The sequence below is a fragment of the Emydura macquarii genome, unplaced genomic scaffold (assembly GCF_026122565.2).
Source record: "Emydura macquarii macquarii isolate MOO-44397 ecotype Brisbane River unplaced genomic scaffold, CSIRO-AGI_Emac_v2 contig_1876, whole genome shotgun sequence".
Taxonomy (NCBI): domain Eukaryota; kingdom Metazoa; phylum Chordata; order Testudines; family Chelidae; genus Emydura; species Emydura macquarii.
Window position 1 is genome coordinate 3,655,476 of NW_027132013.1, and position 12,905 is coordinate 3,668,380.

A 12,905-nucleotide genomic window follows, 5' to 3' on the forward strand; every position below is an offset into this window, starting at 1 on the left:
TAGTCCATCAGACCAGGACTCCTTTTGAACCTTAGCAGAGAGAGAGCACAGTAGGATGAGCAGCTGGCTGATGGCTCTAGCCAGGGGTCTAGGAGGGAAGCGAAGCAGTTAGGTAAGTGGGGCTATCTGGAAGAGAATGAAGGAAAGTGGTCTGCTTGGGGATTGAGAAAGTAGGTAGGGAACAGGGGCTTGAATACAGAACAAGTAGTGAAGCGCTTAAGCTTTGTAGTGTTCCTATCTTTGATGGGAATTGTGTCTGTTTTTGAATAAATTTTATCCATTTATTTCCTTTGGCTTAAACAGAAACAGTTGCATCAAATAATGCTCATTACTTTCTTTCTTCTTTTTATTGAAAAAAGAAAACTGATTTATGCCTGAGATTTTTGTGTACAACTAAATTAATTTAAACTTTGAATGGTTAGCCAGTCACTTGTTAACTAGAGAGAACAGAACAGAACTAGGTCATTTTTAACCCTAACTTCTAAAATACTGAACATGTTTACTTTTAATTTTGTCAGAAAACTGTGTGTTAAGTTTACTGCTCATATACATAATTTTATGTAAATAGCAAAGCAATTTGATCTCCACTATCACTGTAAACTTCCACATAACCTTAACATTGAAGTCATTAACAATGCCTCCATGATAGTTTACATGCTGAGCGTGTGTTTATCAAGGAATTCAGTTTCTAGTGCAGTGAAACAGCACTTTTATGTGACAAACTTAATTTTTAAAGTTAGTTTGGGAAAGTACTTTTCTCCTTCTGGAGTTTGGAAGGTAAAACCAATGCTGGAAAATTTGTTTTCCATAGGCCTAATAAAGGTAGCTGTCTGTCTCTCCACTCCAGTATTTGATAAAGGAACAAATAGTTATCATTTTAGCAGTAAATAGTGACTGTTGCATTCTCAATCTTTAGAGCGAAGATAAGAACCGACAGTTACAAGAACGACTGGAACTGGCTGAGCAAAAGTTGCAGCAGACTTTGAGAAAAGCTGAAACTTTGCCTGAGGTGGAGGCTGAACTGGCACAGAGAGTTGCAGCACTTTCAAAGGTGGGACAATAGTTCATTACATTGTGAGAGAGTCTTTTCTGTGGTTATTCTAACTATAACACTTCTGTACTCCGTCTTGTTTCACTGTTTTTTTCCCCCAACAGACTCAGTAAAATGTTTTCTATATTCTGTGCTTTCTGTGTATTCATTCTCCTAGCATTTGTTCAAAATATTTAAATTCTAATTACTTCCTCTTTCTGTATTTTTATTATTCGGACTTTGATTTAGCAGCTCTTATATCAGCTTTGTGTGTTCATTGTGAAGTGTTTCCTTTCCCTTTGCTCTTTGTATTACTGTTTTTGTTACTGTGTATAACTGCTTTAGGAAGAACAGTCCAGAAGGAATGTGCAGGGAGTCATTTAATACAAACAGCACTGCTGTTATGCCACTGTAGTGCAGTCATATAGATGCTTCCTACAGTGACAGAAGGGGTTTTTCCAACACTGTAGGTAATTCATCTCCCTGAGCAGCAGTATGTAGGTTAACAGAAGAATTCCTCGGTTGACCTAGCTGCATTTACACTCAGGGTTAGGTGGACATAGCTGTGATGCTCAAGGATGTGAACTTGTCATAACCCTGAGCAGTATAGCTGTTGTCCTAACTTTTAGGTGTAGGCCAAGCCTGAGCTGAGGCTTTTAAGTAGTGGGTAGTCAAATTTCAGTTTACATTATATGTCCGTAAATGGCTACTGGTGAAATAGCGGCTTATAGCATGAAGTGATAGTATGTATAGTAGCTATAAATGGACTTCTCAAGTGCCTTTAAAATTTTGTTTTCGTTTTTCCGTTATCTTTCCTATCCCTTTATTGGCTTTGTAGTTTGACCCTTAGTCTTCTGGGAACTCTGCTGCTAAAGAGGTTAAGCTGTGGGAACTTGCCTCCAAACTTAGGAAGGTAGAATTTGTACATTGGTCTTTGTTTCTGCTTGCTGCTTTCTGCTTTTCGTGATTACTAACACAGGCAAATGGGGATGATGGTAGAGAGGAAATCCTGTGACTGCATTTATAAATTTATTGCATTGTTGGAGGTATGAATATAAATTTTCCTGGTGAGAAGTCAGTTGTCAGCAATGGTTAAACCATGAAATTCTGGTGAGAGAGGATTAATTGCTCATCATTTAACACAGGAATCCTCATTAGGTTCTGGTAGTAAGCTGTTTTGCACTGCATATGGACAAAAATGGCAGTTTGCACACAAAAGCATGTTATGCTTGTTGCTAGTGCATCAGTTTTTCCAGTACATTCTTAAAGACAAGTACTAATTCTAATTTGTTTTCAAATTGACAGGCTGAGGAGAGACATGGCAACATTGAAGAACGGTTAAGACAGATGGAAGCACAACTGGAGGAAAAGAATCAGGAATTACAAAGGGTATTACAAAAATATATTTTGGGATAGAAACCAAGCTGAAAAGTAAGACTGATCCCTTGCTTAGTAGCCCATGGTTGAGTTGGGCTGCTCTTCTCTGTCCCACCTCTAATGTGGTGCTAAAAGTTGACGTGTGGTTGGGGAACTTAAGGTGTTCATGTGTTGTTGCTCTTAATTAAAGCTAGTGAACTTAATGGTGAGCTTTGAGGTTCCAGCTGAAATTTGAAATACAATGTTTAAAAGTACCTATACACTTCATTTTAATTTAATCTTCCATCTCACAAAAAAATCTTCTGTAGACTTACTGAATCAGCTGGCCTTGGAGGAGTTGGCTCTGCAAGCTTTGAAATATACTCAGTCATGAGACCATAAGCTCAAACTTGGAAGCCTGCGAATCTAGTACTTCTGATTATCTGAAGGTTTCAGGTATCCCTGAAGGCCTTCGGATGATCAAGATATCTGGATTAATTCTTAACCTTTGAGAAAAGTCTTTCATTGATAAAAATAAGGCATTTGGATATGGTGAGCCTAACAGTTTTCACGATCTGGAGATCTTTCTAAATGATACTTTTCAAATGTTTCATAGGACAGATAATGTCAATGGTTTTAAATTAATCATACTTTCAATGCTTCCTAAATAATTTAGGCTAGACAAAGAGAGAAGATGAATGAAGAACATAATAAACGTTTATCAGATACTGTTGATAAGCTTCTGTCTGAATCCAATGAAAGACTTCAGCTTCATCTCAAGGAAAGGATGGCTGCCCTGGAAGATAAGGTAGAAAATAATTTACTGTGATGATGAAGGTAGCTTAAAGATTAATGAAATGTTTAGCAATATGTTTTACACATTTTACTATACAGGCATAATTTATTCTTGTAACTTCAGCTGTTAAATAAATCTTTTACCTATAAATAAATTCCTTTTAAAGACACTATCAGCATAACTTTGTGAAACTAGAAGGTTCTTAAGAAACTAAGCCGGTTTATCAAGAGAGTGCTTTATATGTCCTAAACTTAATTCTGAGGAGGAAAATAATCCTTCAGTTTTTTTGTTTTTTTTTTTTATAAAGGATTCTTATGCTTTCCTACTGATTGGTGTTGACCATATAAATGTGTTTGCTTTGGATCATACAAAAAGTCTGTTGCAGAGTCAGGAACAGAACACAGATCTTGAGTCCCATTCTTCTCTTGTATTCTCTCTCTCCCCCCCCCCCTTCTTTCCTGTCTAGTCCAGCATTTCTTGGATCATGGTAATGATATTGCGAGCTAGAGAAATCTCATCTTTCCTTCCCAGGAGAATGTCTACTTGACTATAAAAATGGTCTGGGCTAAGCAGGTTTACTGTGATCAGTTATTGCATACTTCAGACCTCTGTCCAAGGTTCTTTTCTCTGCCCTCCTAATTCTAATTTGTGACATCTTGCGGCCTGCATGGACTTTCACTTACTGGCTCACTTTCATCTGTAGCTCATAGGGTGATCTCTTGCAAAAACTTTTTTCCGTAAAAGTTAAATGGACCTCTCTAAAGACTTCAACATCTGATATGTTTTATGATCCATCTGGACTTTCAGAGGCATTTTTTTCCACTGGGGCTTTTGACAATCAAATGATCTGTCACCAGCATCCCATCTGAATTTCTGGCTATACTATTCCAGGGTTCTAGAGCAGATGGCTTCTTTGCCACAATCCCAAGAGAGTTGGGCTTTTGCTTCTCTCTCTACTTTTGTTTTCAAAGGGAACCGAGGAAAATCAATCAGACATACTGAATAAAAGCCTACTGTGGCCCTGTTGGGCCCTTGTTCTGGGAGCTATTAAATTAAGTGCCTAAAGTTAGGCTCCCTAATCTGAAATATTTGGTCTCTAGCTTTAGCATAGTGGGGAAGCAAGATTCAAAGTACTGACCAGCACCAGTGAATCTATTTTATGTGCTCTGTTGCAATGCCAATCTGTTTGGCCTAACCGTGGTACAAAACATCTTTTTGGGATAAAACTAACTGAATTCTCCTCCTCTCACTCCTTTATGATTGATTGTGTGGGGTGTCTGTCTTTATAATAAGTATTACAGATAGTATTCATGAAATAAAAAGGAATTTTTAGATATACTTCACTGTTAGTATTGATTTCCAGAAAGGTACTGTTACTTTCTGTATGTGTGTATGGTTATTAGGAAACCAACACACATTATAATTGAATAGAATCTAATTTTTCTCTGTCCAGGCTATTAAGGCTTTTCTCCCCAGAATGACCTGTATTGTGGCTTACAGTGTTTCAAAACTGAATTAAGATGCTAACAATTAAAAACTAGAACTTTGAAGAGGACAGTGTGACAGGGTTGGGCCTGGGGAGGAGGAAATGAATCAAAAGGTTATAAACTTCCTAAAACAACTTCACTTTAGCAGTGATAATCCCATTTTCATTATTACTCTTTACTACAGTCACATACACTATTGGAGATCTTGTGGTGGTTATCTTTGTAGTTGACAAACAACTTTAGTAGCCTGATATGGGAGTCAGTTTGAGCATGCTTGTAGAAGCTAGTTATTGTATAAAATGTGCATATTTATAGTTATTGATGAACTGCTATATGATGACTATGCAAATCCCTGCACTCTTGCTAATAAGAACTGAAAACCAGATTACAGGGCTTTACAATACTGTATAGTGGACAAATTACTGTACAGCGGTTATGCAAATCAGACAAAACCAGTATTAAGGGAATCTAATGACCAGGAAAAATTATACATCAGTAATTCTACAACAGTCCTGCTTTGATTGTCTGAGATGCATCTGTTTGATTAAAATGATATCTTTCTGGTACTTAGAATAACTCTGTCAAAAGGAAACTAGCAAACAGACAAAACTACTGATTATTAGTAGTAGCTGTTTAGCTGTTCTTGTAACTTTTATCATTAGTAATTTAGTCATATAGAGGAACACAGACCCAGGAGTCTGAATCTGTTTTAATTGTAGTTAAAAAGTAACAGAGCTAGGCACAATAAATAGTTTTTGTTAGTTAGTAAATATGAGTCAAAAGAGATACTGCAGTTATTCCTCCTGTAATGGACTTTTGTAATAGCTTTTCTGATCTTAATCACCCTTCAAAAATTGAAAGATCTGCAATGATTAACAGTAACATAACTAGTGCAATAAATTTCATTTTAGAACTCTCTTCTTCGAGAAGTTGAAAATGCAAAGAAGCAAGTAGAGGATCTTCAACATGAAAAGGTATTATACAGATATTTCAAATCAAAATGTAATTGTTCTATTGGTATATAGTTGGAATATGATATAAACAATCCTACATAACTTTCTAATTTATAGCAGATTACATTGTGTAAAAATATTTAAACCTCTTAGGTTTCTTGCTTTGCTCTCCGTAATTTCTTGTGGCAAAATTATCACTGTTATTGTTCATTGTAAGAAATTGGTTGCCTTCCTTGGTGCAGAGGAGTATTGATGCAACTTCTACAGGTGACTGAGTTTTTAAGCAAAATTGACTATTTAACCTAGTTCAGTAAGTACAAAGTAGGTGAAAACAAGGAGTCTGTATTGATAACTTACCAGGAGTCTGAAGGCCCTGTCTAACTCATGTTTTTACATAACTTGTTCATTGAGCTGTAAAAACACAAATGAACAAAACGTTTCAGTGGCAAGTGCATCTTAATGTATATTTTATAACAGAGGCATCCAGTGTATCTTTTGAGAAGCCTACTACTGAATGAAGTAAAATTGTATACAATTATTTTTAAAACAACTTTCAAAATTCTGAGATGGAACAGAAGAAGCATGTATCATACTTTGCTGCTGTGTTGAGCCCTTGTCAGTAGTGAGAGGATTAAGCAGCTCAGAATAATGGGGCACAGAGCTCTTGTCACTAAAGATGTTGGGAATGTTATAGAGGAGAGGAGTGGGCTATACTAGACCTTCTTTCACTTCCTCAGCAGGTGTCGGTGCAAAAAATCCTTTTAACTGTCTGGCCATCCCACTTCTTTCTAGATAATATTTTTTGCATTAACTATTTCCCAAAACATTATGAGTGCATGGGAATGTCTGCTCTGACATCACAACACTTGTATGGTTAATTCAGCAATAGTATGTACTATGTGTCCCAAAATACTTTGCTGTGAAGTGAGTTTCAATGTTGGCCAAGTTGCACAAGCTTTGTCTCAGTTATGCACATTTAAAGAAACTCTACAAGATAGATTAGAGTGTTCTGCAGGATGGGCTTTGAATATCTGTGGCATGGGACAGCAGTTCTCAGCCTGGGAATTGCCACTTGCTATCAGTTATCTAGGTTCCTAATTCCACTCTTCTCAGTCTTCTGTTGAAGTGATTTGCTCGATCATTCAGTCACTACTTACATATAAGATTCTGGATAGCATGAGAAGATCCTAGTTGCATGTGGCTGGATTTAAGGTCCTGTTTAGTACAGAGTTTCAGCCACCCCTCAGGCTGTCCACTAATGCAGTTTTCTCATTTACTCTAATCAGTATTAGCCAATCGTTCACACGTGGATGCATCTCTTATTCAGTTGTTGCAATTTTTTTAAAAAATCAGCATTTACCTACTGTAATTGCACTGAGGGATGTAAATTACTAGTACTGCTCTCTGGTGTGTTTGGTAGATCAGTAGTGGTAATTTAATGGTTACCACTGTGAATATGCAGAAATCTTTTGAAATCCTGCTTCATTGAAGAATGGTTTTGAAAGCAATCCACTGAATGGAACATGTAATTATAGAAATGAGCTCTACGGGCCTGGAAGATATATGCATTCTTTTTTTTAAAAAATGAATGTAACGTTAGAGCTTTTGAAACAAACGTGTGTCATATTTTTTTCTTGCTGTATTCTCTGCAGGATCAACTGGTACTAAATATTGAAGCAATGAGGGCTGAAAATGACCAAATGAGGATCAGGGCCACTTCTCTTCATCATAGGTACAAGCATTTAATGAGAATAATATTTTACTAGAGGTTAACATCAGCTTTGTTGTATTTAATTGTTTTTCTATGTATTATAATTTGAAAATTTTTTACTGAGTGTAGTAATGAAGAATATTTCTATACCAAAGTAATAATACTACTTTCAGTCTAAAAATTAAAATTTCAGATGCAAGAGTTGTCTTTTTCATACCCCTAAAGATTGAATCTCTGTTCATGTTTTAGCCGGCCACATTTGGGTAGTGTTCCAGATTTCAGATATCCAATGACACCGTTATCTGTGGCTGATAGTCATACTGATCCCTATAGCACCTCATCAGTGTTAAGACGTCCCCAGAGAGGGCGTTTGGCAGCGCTACGAGATGAACCTTCAAAGGTAATGGAACATTATTACTTTGATAGTGAGATATGCTTAGATTCAATTGATCTATTAGATAATTGCAAGAAGTTTAGAGGATAGGAATACATAGTATGTGACTGCTGCATAGTGTAGCTTTGTTAAATAATGACACTAGAATTTTCCATGCTTAAATTATGTATTGTTTATCACAGTTCGTCGTGTCTGTCGTCCGTCCCCCCCCCCCCCCCCAAAAGGTGGGCTACACAGAAGTTTCCCTTAAAAACTCTTCTCTTTCTTTAAAGGATTGACATTTTTATGTTGTCTATTAAAGTGTAGGTTTTTGTTAGATTCTGCTTTTTGTATACACTAGATTTCCTGTTTCACTAAACAATACGTACATACCTGTACTTTTAATGTATGTTTTAATTGTTATTTAGTAACAGAATAAATAGGTATTTTGATACCATATTTATTGTTAAAAAGTGTGATAGAAAATAACTTTTAAACTAAATATTGTCTGAAACAAAGCAAATCCATATCTTAGTTTGTATGCACATTCAAAAATGTTGCAATTTGAATTTAATAATCTAGCATGCTATACATTATTTGGCAAGCAATCCCCTCTATCCCTTTAAATACTTCAGTTTCAACATGGCTCAGATCCTAACGATAATGAATTGTCACTCAAACATATGATGAAATTTGATTTAATATCACTGACTAATCTTTGTAATGTTGCATTAGAGTTGGGTGGGGTATGGCTAACCAATACTGTAAGTCTGCAGAGTTTTCTAAAGAATTGTTTTTGTTTTTGTTTGCTAAATATTGCTTTCTTGATGGATACCTACAGCATGTAAGTGAGAACCTGTTGACATGGTTTTTATATCAGTTGAGCTTCTTGAAAGTAATTAAATAGCAAATGTTTTATATTGTTTTTAAATTATCTGGATTTCTTTTTTTTTTTATTTTTTTTTATTTAAAAACAGGTTCAAACCCTTAATGAACAGGACTGGGAACGTGCACAACAAGCAAGTGTGTTGGCAAATGTAGCACAAGCATTTGAAAGTGATGTTGACATCTCAGATGGTGAAGATGAAAGAGAGACTATATTCAGTTCAGTCGATCTTTTATCACCTAGCGGTCAGGCTGATGCCCAGACTTTAGCCATGATGCTTCAAGAGCAATTGGATGCAATTAACAAAGAGATTAGGTATGGTTTATCTGTTAATTACAATTATGATAAAATAAGCTTCTTTCACAGCAGAAATTAAAAATCTCTCAGTAATTTATGTGTGGTTATGGGTAAACCATTCAATCTCGGTGTTTCATTTTCACTGTTTTATTTTAAAAAATTAAATAAATAAAAGTGGCGATGCTTAGCCAACTTTGTAAAATGCTTTTGATACAAGATGGATGGATGGAAACTACTGCATAAATGGTAGTGATAATTACCAGTAGTTGTTGCTGCTAATAGCAGTTGAGTTCAAGTTCTTAATCGTCATTTAAATTGCCATGTGATAAGTTGCTTGCTATTCTCTCCTAAACTTATCTGTAGTAACTACTGCTGTCGTAATACTTTACCAACGGGTGTTAGAGTGGATGATCTGCACTGTGTGAGAGGTAAAATGCATAGGAACAATGGAGAGTAGTCATGGTGGAAAGGCTGTAACTTCTTTGGATTTCCTTGTTTCTGTTGTTTTTAAATAGTGCATTTAATTTTAATAATAATGGTAGTTTACTTGCTGGATAATAGTTACCACATACTTTGCACATATAACACTTCCATATGAGATGCTTGAAGCACTTCACAAATAAGCTTCACAAAATTCCTGTGAAATAGGGAACTGTTGACCTGATTATTTAGTTGGGGAAACTGAGATATAGAGTGATGTAATGACTTGCTCTTGGTCACAGAGGAAGCTTGCCTTCCTCTTAGATCATCCTTCAGTTTCTCAGTCCAAATTAAATTTTTACAGTATTCCAGTATATTAAACTGGTTCCCTTTCTATGCAACTTCCTGTGTTTGGATCCACCTCCTTAATCCATTTTAATCCATTTTACTGTGCCTAACCCCTCTTCTCAAGCTCTTTCTTTAAAATAAATTCTTTCAAAAGGCTTACAATTTATGTTACTCTGCACTGTGAAGTGTTACTAATTTGACAGAATATAAAACACATGAACTGCGATACTAACAATATATGCAGAAAACATTCAGTCACTATTTTTTGTCACGTAGTATTTCCTATTCTTTTTGTGTGTTGTCTATCTGGATTGTAGCTATTTGCATTTTCTGTCTCAAGAGGTCTAGTTTTCTGGAGTCATACAGATAATCACATAGAACTTAAGCCATTATTCAGCCACCCTCATTACTTATCTTGGTATAATTATTTGAGTCTTGCATTGCTTTTGCAAATGTACGTATTTTACAGTGAATTAATCAACTGCAAAAGTAAACAAATCACCATCTTTTAACTTATTCTAGATTGATACAAGAAGAAAAGGAAAATACGGAGCAGCGGGCAGAGGAAATTGAAAGCCGAGTTGGTAATGAGAGTCTGGATAACAATGGACGATTTCGGTCAATGAACTCAATTCCCCTTCCTTTTATTGGTGGGTCCCTTGCTGGTTCCTCTCCTCCTGGCAGTGGCCGTTCCACACCAAGGCGGATCCCACATAGTCCTGCTCGGGAAGTGGACAGATTAGGTATCATGACACTAGTAAGTATCAGATTTTTTTCTCTAGAATAGAAAATATCTGCATCCTAAATATTAAGCCTAGTGTGCCTTAAAGCTTTAACTTTCAAAAACCTCCGAAAGTTTGGTTTCTCTCTGCTCTGCCCACTTCTCTTATCTACGTACTTCTTCTGTCCCCTCCTCCTAGTCTTACTTTGTGCTGCCTCCTGTACCTGGGAGAATTTAGCCCTTTTCGTCCAATCCTGGTGTGGCAACCGTTTACCCTCCTCTTCCTTGAGTCTACTCAAATCATGCTTATTTTATTGCTGTCTGTTGGTCGTAATCCACATTTCTACTGAATGCTCAATGAATAAATAATTTCATACGAATACGTTAAAAAAAAAAAAAAAATTTGATCATGGCCAATATTGTCAAATATTTCATCAAGAATGTCCTGATGTATGTGGCAGCCTCCATTTTCATTGCATCATGGTGCCATTCTGCATTTTTAGTACTTAATTTGTGTTCTGCGTTTTTCTGAATTTTGTTTTTTGTAATTAGGCATAAGTATCTACCCTATGCCTATTGGAGACCGTAAAGTCACACTCTTTCTTTGGGAGAGGAGATGAGAGTTACTGTTCTAAAATATCTGACCATATTTGATTTACTTGTTAATATTTGATCAGTTAACTGACCAGTTATTTTGGACCAGTCAAATGCCCAACCCTACATTACCTTTTTAAACATTCTTTATTTGTAATAAAAGTGCATTGAATTTTTGATACTCAAATTTTTTTTAACTATATGAATTTAATTTTTTTTTACCAATATTGGTCTAATATGATTATGTTCTATGTACAACTAAAGTTAATGAACCAATCTTTGACCTTTTGCTCTGCGCACTGTTAGAGTTTGGGAATGTCTAAGAGGTGAGATTCAACAGATTTTGGTGAGGGTAGGGGAGAAGTAGTAGTATTAATAGACTATTGCATAATCATTCCAACACCCTAACTGGTTTTTTTTTAAAGTTACTTGGCAAAACTGCTGCCAGCGTTCTGGACTTCAGGATTAATACTGTAATATATCTGCTTATATAAAGTATAGGAAAGGGAACAAGATTCAAAACTGGCTCAGAATGAAGAGTGTTTGATATTCAGAGGATCTAACTCAGACAACATAGAAACCTCAATCCCTGCCTTGAGTACCTGTGGCTTTGTAATCCAGGGAAAGTCCTTGCCCAAGTATACTCATTAAAAAAACCCAAAAAATTTAATTTACTGGTTTTCCTGCTGAGAATGTTTTCTGTTTTCTTTTTTAATTTTGCCTTGTAGGTATGGGTGAAATATTGTTATCCTCTAAATCCACTATTTAGTATTTCCATTATAAACCTTGATTTTCAAGGATATGGTAGTCTAAATATTATGTAGTTGGAGAGCATCTCAGCTTTCTTCCATATATGTTCTACTATGTTATCTTATCCCTATATGTTTTTGTCTGTGCTAATGCTTTGAGTTTTGCTACCGAGTTTGCAATAAATCTGGTTTCTCTTAATTTTCTTTTCTTTGCATGCATCTGTCAGCCTAGTGATTTAAGGAAACACCGTAGAAAGGTAAACTCTTTAGCCACTTAGTGACTTCTTTTGCTATGTCATTTACCGTAAAGTATTAATGTAAATGAGATCCCTTGCAATTTATATATATTTATAATTTCTATATAATGTTCAGATTTAATCTCTATTAAAATAACATTAAATTAATGCTTTTTTTATGATGTTGGGAATAAAGAAATGACGGGAAAGAGAATGTACTCTAGAGGAAACAATAGTAATTTTGCTTGAGATACTTTTTACCCTTTAAAAGTACCTTTTACTTGTACTTTGAAGTGTGTAGTATGTTACCCATTTGCATTAGCTATTCCTCTATCTCTGTAAAAGCATACCTGCACTGAATTTTGAAAATCTACCACCACACAATTAAATTACTTTGTCTGAATTTCTGACCATAAATATTGACTCATGGATTCCTGATTTCAAAAGGTTGTGATTAAATCTGGTAATCATCTAAGTCCATGACATCTAGAGCATCTTGTTTTAAACTTTTCTAGTTCCTCCTAATTGGAGTTGGAAAAATGCTTTACTTGGCCCTCTGTCTTGGTGGCTTCACTTACAGAACTAATAAGGGCAGGGGAGTGTGTGTGGTAACATTAGCATACTTAGCACTCTTGTTTTGCAGCAACACCTTGTAAGAGCAATTGCTACTTACGAGCAACATTTCTCCTGGAAACACTTTCCCTACTGTGAATTGTCCACACTCCCTGTAACAGCAACAGCCACTTAGGAGCAATGTAGCAAAAGAGCACTGAAGTGTTGCTGCTAAGGAGCATCTACTTCACTTAATTTTAGGGAGAGAGAGAGTGTGTGTGTGTGTGTGTACACACAATGTATGTATGTATACTTGTTCTGAATCTTACTTGCTGGATAGGGAGGCAATGAATTCTGCATAAGATTGCCATAGTCCCACTTCCAGCAGAAATATAA

The 12,905-nt window shown here is 35.9% G+C and overlaps 1 protein-coding gene across 9 annotated transcripts in view; it reads left to right on the top strand.

Annotated features, from left to right (window-relative positions):
* PPFIA1 (PTPRF interacting protein alpha 1) overlaps positions 1-12,905 on the top strand; it is a 78,416-nt gene that overhangs the window by 39,569 nt on the left and 25,942 nt on the right. For all 9 annotated transcript variants that reach the window (XM_067557510.1, XM_067557515.1, XM_067557512.1 and 6 more), the window contains 8 exons: positions 917-1,051; positions 2,336-2,419; positions 3,063-3,194; positions 5,581-5,643; positions 7,275-7,354; positions 7,583-7,733; positions 8,684-8,907; positions 10,180-10,414. In XM_067557510.1, the coding sequence (XP_067413611.1) occupies positions 917-1,051; positions 2,336-2,419; positions 3,063-3,194; positions 5,581-5,643; positions 7,275-7,354; positions 7,583-7,733; positions 8,684-8,907; positions 10,180-10,414 (1,104 nt within the window). The remainder of the gene's footprint in view (positions 1-916; positions 1,052-2,335; positions 2,420-3,062; positions 3,195-5,580; positions 5,644-7,274; positions 7,355-7,582; positions 7,734-8,683; positions 8,908-10,179; positions 10,415-12,905) is intronic.